Consider the following 19,683-nt stretch of genomic DNA (forward strand, 5'->3'; position numbering starts at 1 on the left):
AAACCCCAAAACTATAAAACTCTTAGAAGAAAACATAGGAGTAAATCTTTGTGACCTTGATTAGGCAATGGTTTCTTAGATACAACACCAAAAGCACAAAAAACACAAAAGAAAAAAATAGATAAACTGAACTTAAAATTTATAACTTTCGTATTTCAAAGGACACCATCAAGAAAGTGAAAAGATAACCCACAGAATGGGAGAAAATATTTTTAAATCATATATCTGTATATCTAGAATATATAAAGGACTATTACAACTCAATAATAAAAGGAGCCATTATCCAATTAAAAAATGGGCACAAGATCTGAATAGACATTTCTCCAAAGAAGATAAACAAATGGCCAATAAGCACATGGAAAACTGTTCAACCTCATTAGTCATTAGGGAAAGATAAATAAAAGCCACGGTGAGATACCACTTCACACGCACTAGGATGGCTGTCATCAAAAGGACAGATGATAAAGTGTTGACAAGGGTGTGGAGAAACTGGAAGCTTCACAGGAGTGCAGCGGCTTCGGAAAACAGTTTCCAGTTCCTCAAAAAGGTAAACGGAGCTGTCACACGACCGCATAATTCTACTCCCAAATATATACCCACAAGGAATGAAAACATATGTCCACCCCAAATTTTGTACACCAATGTTCATAGCAGCATTATTCACAACAGTCAAAAACTGGAAACAACCCATGTCCATCACTGATGTGTGGATTAACAAAATGTGCAAAATGTGGTATATCCACACAACGGAGTACAGTGCAGCCATGAAAAGGACTGGCACCTGCTGCAACACGTGAGAACCCTGAAAACAAGCTGCTAAGTGAAAGAAGCCAGACACAACACATCACATGTTACACGATTCCATTTATACAAACTGCCTAGAAGAGGCAAGTCTATGGAGACGGAAAGGAGGCTGGCAGTTGACTAGGGCTGGGGAAGCACTGATCAGGTAATGGGCAGTGCCTGTTAAGGAGGACAGGTTTCCCTCTGGGGTGATAAAAATGTCCTAAAATTGGGGTGATGGTTGCACAATTCTGAATATACTAAAAACCACTGTCAAGTTGCACCCTATGGCACGTGGATTATATCTCAATAAGGCTGTTTTTTGAAAAAGCTATAGAGCATGCTTGTAAAATGAGAAACTGAAACAACACAGATGTTCCATGGGCAACTGGTTCAAAAATATCCATAAGGCACACCACTGTGCAGTCATTAAAAACTGTTTTCAGGGGCCAGCCGGGTGGTGCAGCAGTTAAGCTCATGCGCTCCGCTTCGGTGGCCCGGGGTTTGCAGGTTCGGATCCTGGGTGCAGACCTACACACCGCTTATCAAGCCACACTGTGGCAGGTGTCCCACATATAAAGCAGAGGAAGATGGGCATGGATGTGAGCTCAGGACCAATCTTCCTCAAAAAAGAAAAAAGCTGTTTTCAAAAATACTCAGCGACATGGAAAAATAATGTACACACACACATATACACATATAATGAAAAAAGTAGAATCTAAAATAGTATATATAGCATAATCTTAATTGCTTATAAAATATTATAAAGATAGTTTTATATATTTAAAGACATATACATGTCTTTAAAAGTGGTTAACTAGCTTGAGTGGCTGTATGGTGACCGATTTTACTTTCTGCTTTACATTTTTCTTTATTTTCCAAATAGCCTACCCTCCACATATAACTGAAGAATAAATGTTCACTTTCAGATCAGAGGGACTCTATTCTATCCCAGAATGAGAGGAGCTGCTCCCGCACACCGCCGGCAGCAAGGCACACAGGGGCAGCGGTTCTGCAGGGCCGTCCGGAAACGCTTCTCTTTCGACCCAGAAACTCCACTTCTAGAAACCTCTCCTAGGGAGATCATTAAGAACAAGCACAAAGACCAGGCTGAGAGGGCGTTCATCACAGCCTTATGTGTAACGGTGAAGAGCTGAAAACAACCTCCATGTCCAAAAATAGAGGCTTTTTAGTTAAATGTATTATAGCTTATCCACACAATGAAATACCGTACAGTTGCTAAAATGTTGCAGAAATGTATCTATTGTCAGGAAAGCGTTTATGATCTGTGCTGAAGAGGAAAAGGCAGGTCACAAAGCAGTATATGTGGGATAATCTTATTTTTATAAAAAAAAATTCACACATATGATAAGTAGAGAGAAGATCTAGAAGGAAACACACTAAAATGTTAACAGGGGTCAGCTCCGGGCAGAGCAGGTGATGGAGAGCTTTATTTTCTTCTACTGGCATGTATTTCTGATTTTTATATAATGCACATGTATTTTGTCTATATTAAGAACAATAAAATAAATTTATGGGGGAAGGGGCAGGAGGTCAACCCCAGGGACAGTCAGAAGCACCACTGGCTGCCCAAGCAAAGAGCAAGACAGGCAGGGCCTTGGGGAGATGGGGCCGTGGGGAAGGTGAGGCCATCACCATCACCAGCTGCTCCCAACCTCAGGTGAACAGGAGGTCAGACTATACACATTCCCCTCTGCTGATCTCAGATTTATATATTTCAAAGCATCTTCCCATTTTGTCTTATTTGATCTTCTCAGAGTATTATTATCTCCTTTTTGCAGATAAGAAAAGTGAGACTTAGATTAAATTACTTAAGAATCACAAAATAGAGGGGGGCCAGCCCCCTGGCCTAGTGGTTACGTTTGGCACGCTCCGCTTTGGCGGCCTGGGTTTGTGGGTGTGGTTCCCGGGCACAGACCTAGACCACTCATCAGCCATGCTGTGGTGGGGACCCACAAGCAAAATAGAGACAGACTGGCACAGATATTAGCACAAAATAGAATCAAGGGTTTGCAGGTTATCTGACACCACTCTCTCATCAGCAACACCCCCCAGCCCAGATGAGAGGTCATGCTCCAACTGAACGGCGGCCCAATAAAGCAGGAATGTGGGTTCTGGAGTCCACAGGCCTTGATGTGAACTCTATTCACCTCTGAAATTCATCTCTCAGCCCTCTGCAGGGAACCATAACCCTGCAGCACAGGGTTGTTCTCAGGAGGAAGTGCAATGGTGCGGTTCACCGAGCGCCATGCCTGCTCTTCAGGCAGGGCTCGACAGACGCTAATCCAACAGGAACCCCACCTCTCAGGGCAGCCGAACCCTGGGGCGGCTGTGGCTGTTAGAAAGATTTCCAGATATGGGACTAGCTTCCACTGCCTGGCTCTGGCCCTATCCCCAAGGCCACAACAAACAAGTCTTTCTTCCCCCAAGAGCCCTCCACATTTATGAGGCTGGAGCCTCCATCCCTGAGACTGCTCCTCTCCAAAAAGCCCCCTTCCTTCAGGGCTTACCCACCTGATGTGGTCTGGTCCCAAGGCCATCTCCAGTCCACAGTGACTGTCACAGAGCAGTCACCTGGCTCCTCCCCAACTGTCCCTTCTCCTTTTCCCCTGCAAGGATCACCTCCACAGAGAAAAGGGCATAAAGAGCTCTGGGCCTCTGTGACGAGAGGGCTCCTATGCAGAGGAGCCAATGCTGCGGACAGCTGTTCCCTCTGATTCCCCTGCCGGGCCCACCCCTCTTCAGCACAGCCTTCATGTGGGCCAGTCACAGCGCATGTCACTGGCCACCATAGCTAGATCAAAGATGAGAATGTGATCAGCCAGGGCCAACAAGACACAATGAGAATCTGGCTGAGATTTCTGAGACTTACACTAACAGAATCAGAGTCTGGAGCTGCTCCAGTCACCTGGAGCCTGAGACATGGGGGAAGGTGAAATAGAAAGCATCCATGTCTTTGAGCCCTGAATCCAGCTGCCCATGAAGTCAGACTGGGTTGGGTTTTCTTTCTCCTACAACTGAATGGGCACTAAGCCACTGATCTTGGCAGAACTTCACAATGAGTCTTTAGCTTAGGTTGGGAGGCCCACTCTCCATCTACTGTTCCCCCTCTGCACATGCCCAGGACAGGGGCTTTGGCCCCAGCATCAGAAAGCCTTGTGAATGGAGTTGCTGACTTTGATTTGCACATCTACCTCCATCTTCTCTGTGAACAAAACACATTCGTTCACCACATCTGCCAAGCAGCTGGCTGGGGCTGGGCAGAGCAGATGACATGGACACCCTGCCACCACTCCACGCCCTCCCCACTCCTATGTCCCCAGCAGCCTTTGCATCGCTCTCATGGCGCTCTCTCCCACTGAGCTCACAAGTGACCGCAGATCTTGCCTCTACCATGCCCCTGGAGCTTCTACCAGTCTATGTGAGCTGGCTCAAAAGACAAGCCCTGGTCGCCATGCCTGGGCCTGAAGCTGTCGGCTGAGCAAAGGCACCAGCTGGCCCAGAATTCTTCCACCCACGGCCTGGAGAGGGCGGGACCCTAGGTCTGAGAATGGACCAGCACTGCCTACCTACCAGACGCCTCTGGCACCGGCGGAGCTTGGCCAGCCCAGAACCAACCCACCACACCCATGTTCCCGTGTGACCAGCAAGCTAACGTCCGTAAGGATGGAGCCCCCAACAGTGACAACCTTGGAGCCCCCAGTGAACATGTCTCCACTTTCCTGGGGGAAACTGGGGCTGCTCCTTGGAGACAACATTCCAAGATGGAGCAATGAGCTTTGAAGCAGAAAAGTACACCAGCTTTCAGGAAACCCATTCCTGAAGTCACTGTCAGGAGTCTGGCCTCACCTTGACATACGGTGCTGTTAGAATTAGCCTCTAAGGAGAGACAGCAGATACACCTTCTTCTCCTTTCTTTTATATTTCATGGGGCAACCCCCTGCTTAAAGGTACATGATTCCTCTGTGGTCTTCATATGTGACAGCCTTTGGGGGACATGACAATACTCAAGTTGAAACCTCCCACTATCTGAAGAATTTCCAACTCAATTTGTTTCAAGCATTTTTCGATGCCACCTAGCTGCCCAGGACTGAGCAGTGTGTGGTGGAGATGCCCCTGAGCAACACCTGATAAAATCCCCTCATCAGGCGACGGGGTCCCTTGGGCTGATGCATCGAAATTTTGCTCCAGTAGGCGGCTCATGGAAGATAGTGAGCAATTTCCAGGGGCCTCTTCCCAATGAATGTTTTAAGTCTTATGGCCTAAGCTGAGGTTCCAAGCTGGGGAGAGGAAGGCTGAGATCCAAACCTTTTTGGAGATGGGTTCTATATTTAAAGATTAGTGCTCATAAACTTGGGAGGAACAGGCAGCCCTTCTGAAAAATCCCCCTGAGAGCTCCCTTGCCCCTTTGCATTGCCCTCTGTAGACAGCAGATGCCTCCGCTCCTTCTCTGACGCTGCACCCTGAGACAGGATGCTCGTAACACACGGCAGTCCAAAGAGAGCTCTCGGGCCGGTTTCACACGAGGAAGGCAAACAAGGATGTAACACTGTCCAAAGGGAGGTCATCATATAATTCAGTTAGCGCCCCCCCACTGCTAGTCTTCATCATGCCTGCGCTCTGAGAAGCGGGAGAGGTCCATGAGCTCTGCAGACTCTAGACGGGGAGGCCTTTAGGGATCAGTTCCTGGCCTGCGGCCAGGAAGAAGAGTCCAGTCAGAAGAGACAAGCCCTCCTCCCTAAGGTCCATCAAGAGATGGTCTCTCCTCCTCTGCTGTCTCCCCTCTTCTCAGCCAATGTATTTGACACGTTCCTTATGAAGACAGAGTTGTCTGAGAGCTGTGTGAATAATTCTTGCCTCTTAAAGGAACACTACTTGAATTAACTGATCCATCCCAATGTGAATGGCCTTTTGTGGTAAAACCATTAATGTGAGCCCAACTCTAAGGACCTCTAACCTTCTGGGTCAGCCATGGGCAGGACTGGAGAAGTGCACAAGGAAGCATGTCTTGGGCCCTACCTTCAAGCAATCCCATTAGGATAAACTCTCCACCTGCCTCAAGCACTGGGTCCTCCCCATCCTCCAACACCATCAACAACTTCTCCTCCCTACGCAGCACTCCAGGCTTCAAATCTGTGCTTGACCTCCCCCTAAAGATTTCCTTCTAAATGTACTGGCCCCAGGTCCCTCATCCTGAGAGCCAAACCCTCTGCCAGACAAAGCAGATCCACTAAGGCAACTCTCCACTCTCTCCATCATTGGATGTTCCCTGGGGCTTCTGAAGAGGTCTGTCCATTTGGGGTCAAACCCAAGGGAGACACTGGAGCCCCAGTGAGGTGAAGTTAACTTGTCCAAGATCCTATTGCTAATAAGTGACAAAGCTAGAGATCAAACCTGGGCAGTCTGGCTCCAAAATCTCATGTCTTAACCAATGCATCAGAGGAGCAATTTCAAAGCCAGGAGTGAAGGAGGAATAGAGAAGACGGAGGAGGTTCCCCAACATCGTGCCACCTTCTCCAACTTCTCCACCCGGGTGCAGAGGTCATGCAGCTTGGAGGGAAAGTTTCCTATCAAGAACCAGTCCTCATCCCGGCCCTGCCTCAAGTTTATTGTGTGTGTGCAAGCCCCTTACCATCTCTGGTACAGTCTCCCCCAATGGGAAATAAGACTGTGTAAGAGATGGTTGTGAAGGTCCCATTTACTCTTTGGAGTCAATCCTTCTCTGCTTGGGCACTATGCAGTCTGGAAAGGAAGTTTAATACCATCCTGCTATTTCCAGGTTGACAATTTCCCTCCTTTGGGGCACCAATCCCAAGCCTCAGGTCCTATACATCCTCTTTCATTCTTTCATTCACCTGAGTGCAGACTACTTCTTTCTCCCCACACCTTCCAACAGGTTCCAACTGGGTCAGAGACCAAACTCAATGGACATGTCTAATCAGAGGCTTACATGGCCCTCAATCTCTTCTTCTTCTCAAGTGCCTGGCGGTTGTGGTCCTCTAGTAACTTCTCACCAATGGACTGTCAGCAGAACTGATGTGTGTTACTTCTGTTCACCCTAGACATCTCTCTTTTCCCCTGTCCATGAGCTGCAATATGCCAGCAACCCAGCTTCAGTTGCACAGATGAAGACCGCGCCCTAGCAGATGGAGAAGGAACAGTAAGCTCAGAGAACATGGATGCCTCACCAGCCTTGATCAGTTGGACTATTATAGGACCGTTACAGGACTTCCCTCATATTGGAGCCAATGCATTTTTGGTCCCTTTACTACAAAAGGGTACATATCAAGGCTATTTATAAAGGGCATCTCTAGGAAAGCAAGGCACTTCCAGCTCCCACTGTCCTAGATGCAGAAAGTTACCCCATGTCCAGTAGATCTAAGTCCCAAAATAGACAGTGGCCACGTGTCCACTATTCCCAAACCTCCTCATTTGGGAAAAGAACATCTGGGCCACTTGGTGTCCTGGAGATTTCATTTGAGATCTCAATCTGTATCTCAGAGCAAAGATCTCTAATCATTTGATTAACCCAATACCACCAGAAGCTAAAGAATTTCTCCATTTCTTCTATTTCCATTCTCTGTTTCTCTACCTGGGTTTAAGAGATAAGAGGAAGGAGGTGTGGAGGGGCCTGGGGAGTTGAGATGTACTCAGGAGCGCCCTGATAATGGAAATGAACTGACATGTCCCATCTTGGGGAAGGAGATCCATGTCAGGCCCTGTTATGGTGTGATGTCAGCACGCTCTTACAGATATTCCCCAATATTGGCAGGGAATGACTCTGAATCATCGAAATATGCTCAGTATGTTACCTATAGGCAGAGAAAACACATCTGACCATGACAGACTAGGAGCAAAAGCACCCAGAATCACCTGAATTACATAACGGGCATCTCAGTAGAAATCCAAGCAAGGGAATTTTTATAAATTTCATTCAATAATTGAGTACCACGTATGTGCCAGACACTGAGCTAAGTTCTGAGGATGGCAAACAAACAAACAAAGAGTTCTTCCTTTAGAGGAACTCACAGACCAGCAGGGTGTCCGATAGTAGTCCAACTAATTCAAATATGAGTTTCATGCAATTCTAATCCACTGCCATGACAGTATCAAATACGACTGACTCTGAGCGGGTGAGTCCCAGAGGGCTTCAGAGAAGATAGGACATATGGGCTTAAGGGACAGAGCTTACAGGAAGAAACCTGGGCAAGGAGTTAAAGTGGAGGAACGAGGGAGGTGGGGCTGAGAAGAGGGATGTAGGTACAAATCTAGAGTGTTCTCTAGTGACCTGAATGTTTTCTACCTGAGGAAAGCTTACCTGGCCCAAGCCAGCTCCCATCCACATGCCAACAGGGCAGAGGGATTAAGATTATGGGTTCTGGAGTTGAAGGCTCTTCGGATTGGGTCCCCGTTCTGCCACTCAGAAAGAGAGCTTGGGCTCTGGAACTAGTCTCTGAGGTCAAGTCCTGGCTCTCCCACTTCCTAGCTGTAGGACCCTGGGCAGGTTATCTAACCCCTCTGTGCCTCAGTTTTCTCATCTGTAAAATGGAAAGAATAATAGTGCTTACATCACAGGGTAGCTGTGAAGACTGACTGAGATCCCCAAATGAAGGGCACAGCGCCTGGCACATAGGAGCCACTGATGTCATTCCTCGGAACCTCGTCCAGTCTCCTTTCCTTTGTCTGTAAACCAGGGGTTGGGAGGATTAAAGAGACAGGAAAGCCCTAACACGGCACAGGAAAGCCCACAGGAGCCTCTCAGTAACTCAATGATGTTGACTTCGATACCCAACAGGCCAAGGATATCAGTACCTGGCCGGGGAAAGAGCTCCTGACCTTGGCTGGAAGAGCAGATGTGTAAGTTCAATGACGTTTCCAGGTTGTGGCTGAAAGCCCTGGTCAAGTCAGGCCTCAGGTCACCGTGGAAAAGTCTGGGTGACCTGCCGACAGCGGGCTGCAGGTGGCACAGGGGAGGGCATGGGCGGATGCCTGCCCACCCAAGAGGCAGCTGTGCTCAGCTCCAACCTGGTCTCGCCCTGGGGGAAAGAGGGCACAGCTCTTCACTTCTTTCCAAAGAAGCCAGAAAGCCAGGGTTTTAACTGGATGGTTCTAATTGGAAAATGTAAGCAACTAATTCAAAAGTGTTGGAAACCCTGAGCCAACTAAACAAACCCTGACTCGGGGGCCTGCAGGCCAGCAGTTCACAACATTCATCGAATCCTTGTCAGCAATCTTCCCCTGAAAATCCTCAAGGACCCTGATGAAGAAAGGAAAACCAAGAACACTCCTCCACGATGCTAGGACCAAGGGCCTCCAGACCTCCTCAGAACACTGGCCTATCCCTGGGCATCTCCATGAATTAGAGGGCAATTTCTCTCTGTTATTAGAAGTCACCTCTAGTGGTTCCCCACCAAATACTTATCCTTCAAGCTAATATTTACATCCTGCTCAATACGTGCCAGGCACTGTTTTAAGCATTTTACCTATGCTATCCCCTGTAATCCTCATGACGACTCAGTGAGAGCTCGACAGACAGGGAAAGTGAGGAACAAAGACGTTAAGAACTTGCACAAGGTCTCACAGCCAGTACAGCCACACGTGACGGAGGTGGGATGGACCCGAGCCGATGGTCCAGTGCTGCTGCTCACAGGCATCACTACGTGCTGCATCTCTCCTGGCCAACCCGGGCTCCCGGGGACTGGGTGTTCCTGGGCCGCAGGCCACTTCCTGTAGGTAAAAGTGACCCTTCCCTCTCCGTGCACATGTGTGACTCTGCGTGTGCCTATAGCAGTTAGAAACTAGCCAGGGCCAGGTCTCCCAAGAGCCAGGTGCTGGGGCATGGCTGGGGGCCCATGCTAACCACACATCACCCAGGGCCAGACCTAGAAACCGAGTCTCCTATGCCCCCTGCCTCCTTTCATGGTAGCCATGAGACTAAGCTGGCAGTGGCCCCTGCAGACGGCCTCCTATCACCAGGCTGTCTCAGAGCCAATACTAAGACCCGAGCTCTTGGTGCTAAGCAGGCCCTGGAGCCATCCCCGGCCCCCAACTAGCCAACCAACTCCTGGCTACAACCCCCACCAGGCCCCAGGTCAATCAGGTGACTGGAAAGTGCCAGGTGAAGCTTTGCTCTCATTGCAGAATATTGTTCCTGGCCCAAAGTGACACACATACACACGTATCTCCCTTAAGCCTAAGGCATGTGAGGTGGCTGAGTGAGCACCAGAGAGAGAAGAGGCCAGTTGTGTGGCACAGACCCCAGCACACCCCATGGCTCAGACAGAGGCAAACACAGGCCAGGCGCTGTCAGGACCCCCTGAGACAGCCTCAAAGGACTGTGCCCATTAAACTGCCAGAATGCTCTGTCGAGAGAGACAGCATCTTTTCCCAGCCCGCAGGGACGTTCAGAAGATCAATGAGATGAATCTGGCGGTCCTCGAGGTTGCCCGGGGAACTAGGTGAATCTGTCACCCCCATCACAAAGCTCTTAAGTGTGCCTCAGGCTCTGTGTTTGTTCAACATTGCACAGGACAACTAAGTCAGACAGCTGGTAGCATCCAAGTGGCCAGTTCACTGCTGTTCTGGAGGGTCAACCCCTAAGCCGCCCTGGCCTCTGTGCCAGCCACAGGCAGTCACAACACATGGTTTGCACAGTAGCTGGCAGGAAGGAGAGGAGCTGCCTCAGATGGTCCCCTTATTACTGTGGCCATTAAAGTCCAAGTCAAAGTGTCTCTCCTCCTCCAGGAAGCCTTCCTGGCTCTGCAGGCCTGCAGTGACCTCTCCTGCCTCTGAAAAGTTGTTACCCGGGCCTGGCCTTTACCATTTACTGCCTTGTTTGGAGCTGAGATTTTAAACTATCATTCAGTATGTGCCAGGTACTGCGTCAAATACCTTACATGCGTTATGTGACTTAATCCTCACAACTCTATGAAGTGGATGTGATTACACCCATTTCACAGATGAGGACATAGCAACCTGAAAAGGTCACATCTGTGCATGTCCTGCCTCTCTGTCATTTTTCTTTCCATGGGACTGCATTCTCTCACATTAAATTACAAACTTCTTCACGGCCATCGGGGGGATGTCAACCCTTCCTTCCACCCCTGAACTCCTAGGCACACAGTTAAACACTGGGTGACTGACTGTTACAGTGACTGCCATATATAGCAACCCTGAGCCTTAATTAACCCAGAGGTGGCATTAATGAATAAAAATGTGTTCAGCCATGTGGACAATTATCACATGGCAAGAACCCCTTATATGCTGCACAGCATCTTAATTACCAAGGAAAGTCCTCACTTAAGTTGCATATTAATTATCAGGAAACTTTGTTCAAATGTTTTTCCTTCATTTCCTTCAGTGACAATTGAAGAACTGAGGCTCTGAGGAAACACCGTGTTTCGGGGCTTAAAATTATCCAACGCCTGCAGTGGGGCCGACTCCAGCGCCCTTGCTGGGAGTGGCCAGAGCGTGGCCCCAGCCGAGGGCACAGGGGTAACTGCAGGCTGCAGGGGGCTCTGCTGGCTCCAGAGAGCATGAGCTGGGGGAAAGCCCCACGGGCGAGCAGGCGCAGGCTCACCTTTGGTGGCGTAGGCCTCTGCGATCATCCGCAGCCTGTATGGAGGGACGGCGGTGAGCGGCAAGTCATCGAGGCCCACCCGGGCGTAAATGTTGAGGGCTTCTTTGTAATCTCCTTCCACGTAATTCAACTTGGCCATGATCAGATTGGATTCTTGTAGGAATTCTGACTAGAAGGAAAAGGAGAGAAAAAATCATTTTCCTCCGATACTATGTGTGATGCTCCTTCGGGGCCCAGCCATCCACGGATTCAAAGCCCCCCGGCTCTGCACACAAAAACGTAGGCACAAATGTTCACAGCAGGACCGTTCACAACAGCCCCAAAGTGGAAACAACCCACATGTCCGCCCATCAGCTGAGGAGTGGGTAAGCAAAATGTGGTCCGACCACAACGTAATATTACTCAGCCATAACGAGGAATGAAGTGCCGACCCATGCCACACCATGGGTAAACCTCAAAAACACTGTGCCGGGTGGAAAGCTCAGTCACCACATATTGTATGCTTCCTCCATTCTATGAAACAGCCAGAATGGTCAAATCTACAGAAGCCGAAAGTAGACTAGTGTTTGCCCAGGGCTGGGAGGCCGGGGGAATGGCAGGAGGCTGCTAATGGTTGCAGGTTTATTTTGGGGGTGAGGAAAAATGTTTTAAAATTGAGGTAACGGTTGCACAACTCTGTGAATATACTAAAACCCATTGAATTGTACACTTTAAATGGGCGAATTATATGGTATGTGAATTATATTTCAATAAAGCTGTTGCAAAACAAAACAAAGGAAAACTCTGAGGTTCCTCCCTTCAGGCCCCTGAGCTGGGCTGGGCCAGGCTGGGCCAAGAACGAAAGGAATGCTTTATGAACAAAACATATAAGCACCTGCCTCAAAGAAGGACATCCTGCATGGAGGTGGACCACAAGCCTGTAACCCAACAACGCAAGAAGAGAGGCTTTTTAAATTGGTGCAAAATCAAGACTTGCCTTCTCTCCAGGGATGACCTTTGCTCACTGAGCCATTTTGGCTTGTTAAGGTGACTGACCCCTGGTCCCCTCCCCAGAGGCTGCAAGCTCTAACAGTCCTCGGATGGGCTCTCCTTCCTCTCCAGGCAGGAGAAGCTGGCTTCTGCAGTCCACACCCGCCAGCCTCATCCTCTGCTGTTCCCCCGCCCCCTCTCATCAGCGGGGAAGAAGAGGCGACCCAGCCATCTATATAAGGAAGCAGACTTATCACCCTCTCCAGGCCTTCTCCGCGGAACCCAAGCTATACAAGGCTAGACTTTTCAGCTTATGGAAGCACGCCAGGAAGCTGCACTGTTCTGTAATCCATAGCTGTGACGGGGTGGGCAACACACAGGTAACCAGCCAGAGCCTGGCGAAGCAGCTATTTCAGTCGACTTGGGCAGCTTCCAGACACTTCCTGAAAGGGAGCAGAGGCGACAGGCAGCACTAGGGAGGATGAGAGAATGGGCAAAGGGGACTGCAGGAACAACAAGGTTTTAAGAGTGGCCAAAGGGAGAGGCACCAACATAAGAAACAAGGATTATATTTGCAAACAGAAATCAAAGCAGACTTAAGAAAAAAAGAGCCATGAGAAAAAGCACCCACCACAGGGGTTCTCCACCAGGGTGGGGACTCGGAGATTTTGAAAAGTCTTCCTAGGACATTCTGCTGCGTCTTCCCTCCGTCCCCCAGGCCTCCAGCACTGAGAACCATGGGCTACTGAAGGATGGAGAGCGGGGGGTTAGTATTTGGTTCTGGAGATGGATGGTGGCAATGGTTACACCACAGTGTGAATGCACTTAATGACATTTAAAAAAATGGTTATAATGGTAAATCTTACGTATATTTTATTACAAGAAAAGAAAGTTCAAAGAATTTTAAAAATTAAAAAGAAAAAGAAAAGTGAAGGGCCAGATGGAAAATATGCAGGAGCCTGAAGAAAATGACAAGTGTAGAGGCAGAGTCTGGACGCACTGGGAGAGCCTTGCTGGGCAAGCCCCATCTGCGGCTCGTGCACGGGAGGAAACAGCTTGGCCACGGCCACTGGGCTGCGGACAGGAGGAGAACAGCTCCAGCATGGTGCCCGCGCCGCCTTGCTCACAATTAGCGGTCTTCTTGACGTGACTCAGAAGCGGGTCTGCTGACTCCTAGTCCGGGCTCTTTCTGCCACACCACACTGCTCCCCTGCTCTGGTCCTTCCAGCCTCATCCACTTGTGTTTGCACAATATTGGTCTGCTCAGGGCTTTAGCAAGCTCCTAGCCCAGAGACATGCTGACTTCAGGTCAAGAAGAGAAGGATTTTCACGGCAGCCAGTGTACTGGGGCAACACGCCCATGCGAAAGCTGGGCGACTTTGGAACATTCTTTATAAGGTGGAAGAAGGTAAAAAGTGGCAACAGGGTTAGGACTGGCCCCGTGGCCGAGTGGTTGGGTTCGCGCGCTCCGCTGCAGGCAGCCCAGTGTTTCGTTGGTTCGGGTCCTGGGCATGGACATGACACTGCTCGTCGGGCCACGCTGGGGCGGCGTCCCGCGTGCCACAGCTAGAAGGACCCGCGGCGGAGAGTATACAACTATGTGCCGGGGGGGCTTTGGGGAGAAAGAGGAAAAAATAAAATCTTTAAAAAAAAAAAAAAAGTGGCAACAGGGCAAAAATTCTCTAGGGAGAAGCAATAAAGGAGCAATAAATGACAGTGTATCTGGCACCATGTGGTTGTGAAAGAACTCCCACATCTGTGCCTCAAAACGGCCCTGAGCTAAGTTCAATTACAGATGAAAAATGTGAAGCTCAGAGGGGTTGAATAACTTCCCCAAATCACACAGTTTATAAATCCAGAACTAGGATGCAAACTTAGGAATTCTAACTTGAAATTCAATGTTCCTACGACTGCACAGGGTTATAGAGGATGCAGAGCAAAAACTACCAGCTCCTGGTAAAATAAAAAATTCGTTTTTTTCAAAATGAAGTTAGAGGGGTCGGAAGTGGGAAAGGAACTAGCCAGACGTGAGGCCTGGAACAGTGACCCTTGACCGCTCTCCCCTAACACAGTCATACCCTCACCTGTCCTGGCGGGACACTTGAGTCTGACTGGCTGTTGCTGTGAGCTGTGGACCCATGTGCCCACCATCCCTCCACCCTTTCCCACGGATCAAGACCCACTAGTGTCACAGAGACAACTGTTCCCTAACTTTGGAGGAAAGTGTGGTAGGGCCCTTTGCAAGAAACCAAACAAGGAAAGAGAAAACACTTGGTTTTTAAAGCCCCAGATGCAGCCTGGCGTCCTTCAGAATGTGGACTGCCTATGTTAAAGTGATGCTCTCGAACCAGCCTCTGAGGGGCCGCTGGGGGCTGTGTCCAGTGGAGACAGACAGACACAAAGGCCATTTTGAAAGGAGGCTCTCTGTCAGGGTTTCCAGAAGCCTGTGGCTATATAACAGACAAGCACGAACACTAATGCATTCAAGTGTTGCCCAAGCCCTCAACTGCAGCAGGCGACAAAGAGGAAGGACACCTCAGAATGAAAGCTCACAGGCTTGGAATATGTAGGAGCTGGGGGGGTCCAAGCTTACCCTCCAACAGCCCACCCCATTCAAACCTAAGAAACTAAGCCCCAGAGAGGGAAATGACCTCCTTGGGGTCACACAGCAATTTGGGAATAGGCACGAGTTTCCAGTACAGATACGAAAAGCAATGCCGAGGAAAACATGGCTTCTCTGGGGGAAATGCACACAAGCAGGAGAGCAAAGTCCAAAGAAGTGGCCCCAGAGGACTCTGAGACCAGAAGAGAGGAAAACGAAAGAGAAATCATCAAGGTTAAAAGGTCAGAGGTACAACTCAACCACAACAACAAAACCAACCTGATTAAAAAATGGGCAGAGAACTTGAGTAGACACTTCTCCAAAGAAGATATGCAAATGGCCAACAAGCACAGGAAAAGATGCTCAACTAATCATTAGGGAAATGCAAATCAGAACTATAAGGAAATACCACCTCAAAACTATTAGGATGGCTACTACAAAAAAAAAAAAAAACCCAGAAAATAAAATAAAAATGCTAGCAAGGATGTGGAGAAATTGGAATCCTGTGCACTGTTAGTGAGAATGTTAAACGGTGCAGCTGCTATGGAAAATAGTGCAGTGGCTCCTCAAAATATTAAACACAGAAGTACCATATAATCCAGCAATTCCACTTCCGAGGATATACCCAAAAGAACTGAAAGCAAGATCTCAGAGAGATACTTGTACACCCACATTCATAGCAGCATTTTTCACAATAGGCAAAAGGTAAAAGCAATCTAAGTGTCCACTGACAGATGAAAGAATAAACAACATGTGGCAGACATACATACAGCAGAATATTATTCAGCCTTAAAAACGAGGGGAAATCTGACACATGCCACAACATAGATGAGCCTCAAGGACATTATACTGATGAAATAAGCCAGTCACAAAAAGATAAATCCTGTGTGATCTCATTTATGAGGTCCCTAGAGGAGTAAAAATCCTAGAGACAGAAAGTAGAATGGGCGTTCCTGGGGCTGGGAGGAGGGGAGGTGGGGAGTTAGTGTTTAATGGGCACAGAGTTTCAGATTTGCAAGATGAAAACAGTTCTGGAGATGGATGGTGGTGACGGCTGCACAGCAATGTCAGTATACTTAATGCCACTGAACTTGTACTCTGAAAAACGGCCAGGGGCCGGTCCGGTGGCATAGTAGTTAAGTTTGTGTGCTCTGCTTCGGCAGCCTAGGATTTGCAGGTTTGGATCCAAGGCACGGACCTAGCACCCCTGCTCAAGCCACGCTGTGGCAGCATTCCACATAAGCAGAAGACTAGCACAGATGTTAGCTCAGCGACAATCTTCCCCAAGCAAAAGAGAAAGACTGGTAACAGATGTAGCTCAGGGCCAATCTTCCTCACACATGCACAAAAAAGGCCAAATGGTAAATTGTTTCTTATGTACATTTTTCCACAATTGAAAGAAGGAAAGAGGGAAGGAGGAAGGGAGGGAAAGGAGGAGGAAAAATTCAGAGCTTCAAAAGTTCATTGAAGACTGCCCATCCTCGATAGAAAATACATTCTAAAAACAAAAATAAAGGACCCTAAAGAAGCTGATGGAAGCGGGGCTGAGCGAGGGTGACTTCAGGAAAGCAGTCAGAGCAGGAGTGAGCAAGTGAGCTAACGGGATGAGGAGGGGCAGGCGGAGCAAAGGCAAGGAGATGAAAGAGGATTCAAAAGAAGCAGGAAAGGAAAGCCACGTGAGAGGAGAGGGAAAGCTGAGTATAAACAGAGACTAGAAAACAGAGTGGAAGAACAGAGGGCAGCGCTGAAGGTCTCCTGGGGCCTGACTAGGGTCCTTGCTCAGGGAAGGGCCATCCTGGTTCCCTCCCACAGCAAGCTACCAGGCCTGCTGTCACCAGCATGACACCTCACACAGCTCTGAGCCAGAGCGGCCTGGGACATTCACGAGCCACATATTTTAGGCAGGAAATCGTGCAGTAAGTGACACTCCTGATTAACTTCTCTCTTTTCCGTAGTGGGACAAGGTGTCAGGTTGAGCTCTGGGCCTCATACAACAGCTTTATGTCAAGCACCTGGGGAAGATTAGTGCCACTTTTCAGGATAATGTGTCATTAAAGACTCTCACTAGAGAGACCTTATTGGACCCACAGCCAGCCTAGGGGTTGACACACAGTCACACAGGGAGCTGGGAAGACAAGCCACGGCAGTGTGCAGCTGTGCCCCCAACATTGCCCGGTTCATCGCTGTCATCCTTTGCAACTGCACGCCCCGAGGAGGTGGAGCCAGCCTCTCCACACTGTCGCCCCGCCATCCCAGAGACCCACAGTACCTTGAGGTTCCCTCGGTCCAGGGCGGCGGTCAGATGCTTGCGCACCTCAGTCAGCTGGGGCCTGGGGCCTCGGGGACTGGCCCCCTGGCGCAGGGGGTGCTCCTTCAGGTACTGCTCCAGCTTCGACTCCCCGAGGAGGAGTTCTGCCATGTCATCTACACAGAACAAAGGGAGAAGCTAAATGGGATCCAGGATGGGCCTGTGTGCCGGGAAACCCCCAAGAATCAGGACCACCTCCTGCTCCAGGCCCCCAGCAAGGCCCTTCTGGAACTTCATAACCTTAGATGGAGTCCCAGTAGGCACCATCTTACAGTGATTCAGTTCATTAGTAAAGAACATTCCAGTAGTATGTACTCAAACAGCTGGAAGCTCAAGCACCCAGTCGTTCCTTTGTCACACGTTTATTGACTCTGGAAAGATGGATGCATATTAACATGGAGAGAGCTCAAGTTCAGTAGAAAAAACACAAAGTTGTCTTATGTTTTGCTCAGTATGATCTTTACAAAACACATACAAAAACCCCAATACTATATATTTTCCAAGAGTGATTCAGTGAAATCTCCTAGCTCTTTTGTGTTCCATGGCCTTATATATGGATATGAGCTGACAGAATGTCTTGTACTATCGGATTCTTAAAACCAGTTTGTGTCAAAATGACCTGAATGCATGTAATCTGTTTCTGCCTAAAAGTCAAAACTATACAGATACTGGTACCTGGGGATGTTTATGAAGGTTTTATTCCGAAGAGTACACTACTTACAGTTATAACTTTGTCAATGTCTGCGTTGGCTCATTAAAGAGAATAAAAAGCTCACTCCAGGAGCAGCTCTTTGGAATCCACACATCTAGACATTCTGAATAAACCTAGAACAATTCATACACCAGCCTGAGCACAGTCTATTTTTTCTGTGATGGGACAGAACATAACTGTATTAAAATATAAGAGCAGTTCCGGTTCGGATTCTGAGTGCAGACCTACGCACCGCTTATCAGGCCATGCTGTGGCAGGCATCCTACATATAAAAAATAGAGGAAGATGGGCACGGATGTTAGCTCAGGGCCAATCTTCCTCAAAAAACAAAACAAAACAAAAGGTCTGCAAGGATACACCTCAAATCCATGATTGCAGTTACCGCTGGGGTGCAGGAGAGGAGGACCTCAGCTGGGGTTAGAGGCCAAAATGGACTTTAGCTTTATCATTTACCATTTAACATTCTGGTCCCAGAATGATACAGAAAATGAGAACAGATTTGCCTATTATTTGTGCAATCTAAAATTAACTTAAAAAATAATCATGGAGGACCCACTGAGATTGTGGGTAGTAGGGCCACTGAAGGCTGAGAGCTATAACGAGAGCCTTTCCAAGTCCTCTGGCCAGTGAGCCAAAGCTTCCGAGCCCATAGTTCCCAGCAGTGCCTCTATCCGTGCACTGGGAAGCCTAAAATAATCTTTTAGAGAAGAGAACAGGGTCGTTGGAGGAGCCAAGCAGCACTAAAACAGGGCTCAGTTAAGTTACTGAACACAAGATTTCTTCAGTTGTCCAAGAAGAAAAAGATGAGAACGTCAGGCAGGACCACCACAGCCTCCTACACCAGAAGACAATGACGCAATGTCTGCAGAGGACAGAGGGTCACAAAGTATAACCCAAGTGGACTGGACACAGCTGAAACACCAGCCAGGTACGTCAGGTACGAAAGCCACGAGCAGCATCCTCCCTGAAGCAGGAGTCCTTCCTCCGAGTGAAATCCAGCCAATAAAGAACTGCAGGACCCAGCAATGAAGGACGTGTAGGCAAAAGGCTGACTGTGAGTATCAGAGCGTTGACACACGGAATACCACATGCCCACAGAATTACAGTCAGGGAACGGGGTACGACCAACCTCTAGAAACCAACACAATGAAAAGCAACAACATACCAAAAACTGGGAGGAGCCTCAGAGGGCCACGCCTCATCTTTCAAAACACTGTAATATATGCTTAAAGAAAAAAAACATGATTCTAATCTTTTTTAAACTTTTTGAACTGTTAGGAAATGACACCATGTGGTGAAGTGTTTATTTGGAGCTCAACAATTCCTTTAGATTCCCTTTGGTTTCTTTTTTCCCATTAATATTTATTAACGCTTTATTTTTTAAATAGAGTACTACTGTCCAATAGAAATACATACAAACGACATGTTATTTTTATAATTCTAGGAGCTTTATTAAAAAAGAAAAAAGTAACAAGTGAAATTAATTTTAATAATATATTTTATTTAACTCAATATATCCAAAATATTATCAGTTTAACAAGTAATCGATATTTTTAAATTATTGAGATATTTTACATTCTTTGTTCATATTAAGTTTTCCAGATTGAGCGTGTGCTTTATACTTGTAGCACGTCTCAATTGGAACCTGCCACATTTCAAGTGGTAGAGAGCCACACGAGGCTGGTGGCTATCAAACTGGACAGAAGTAT

The 19,683-nt window shown here is 48.1% G+C and overlaps 1 protein-coding gene across 19 annotated transcripts in view; it reads right to left on the bottom strand.

Moving 5' to 3' along the window:
• The window catches only part of TTC7B (tetratricopeptide repeat domain 7B), a 245,992-nt gene that overhangs the window by 205,528 nt on the left and 20,781 nt on the right, over positions 1-19,683 (bottom strand). For 18 of the 19 annotated variants that reach the window (XM_070594411.1, XM_070594407.1, XM_070594404.1 and 15 more), the window contains exons 2-3: positions 17,224-17,378; positions 11,384-11,552 (exon numbers count right to left, since the gene is read on the bottom strand). In XM_070594411.1, the coding sequence (XP_070450512.1) occupies positions 11,384-11,552; positions 17,224-17,378 (324 nt within the window). Of the gene's footprint in view, positions 1-11,383; positions 11,553-17,223; positions 17,379-19,683 lie in introns of those variants that run through there. The other variant, XM_070594409.1, reaches the window with a different exon arrangement.

Source organism: Equus przewalskii, chromosome 25 (assembly GCF_037783145.1).
Source record: "Equus przewalskii isolate Varuska chromosome 25, EquPr2, whole genome shotgun sequence".
NCBI classification, from domain to species: domain Eukaryota; kingdom Metazoa; phylum Chordata; class Mammalia; order Perissodactyla; family Equidae; genus Equus; species Equus przewalskii.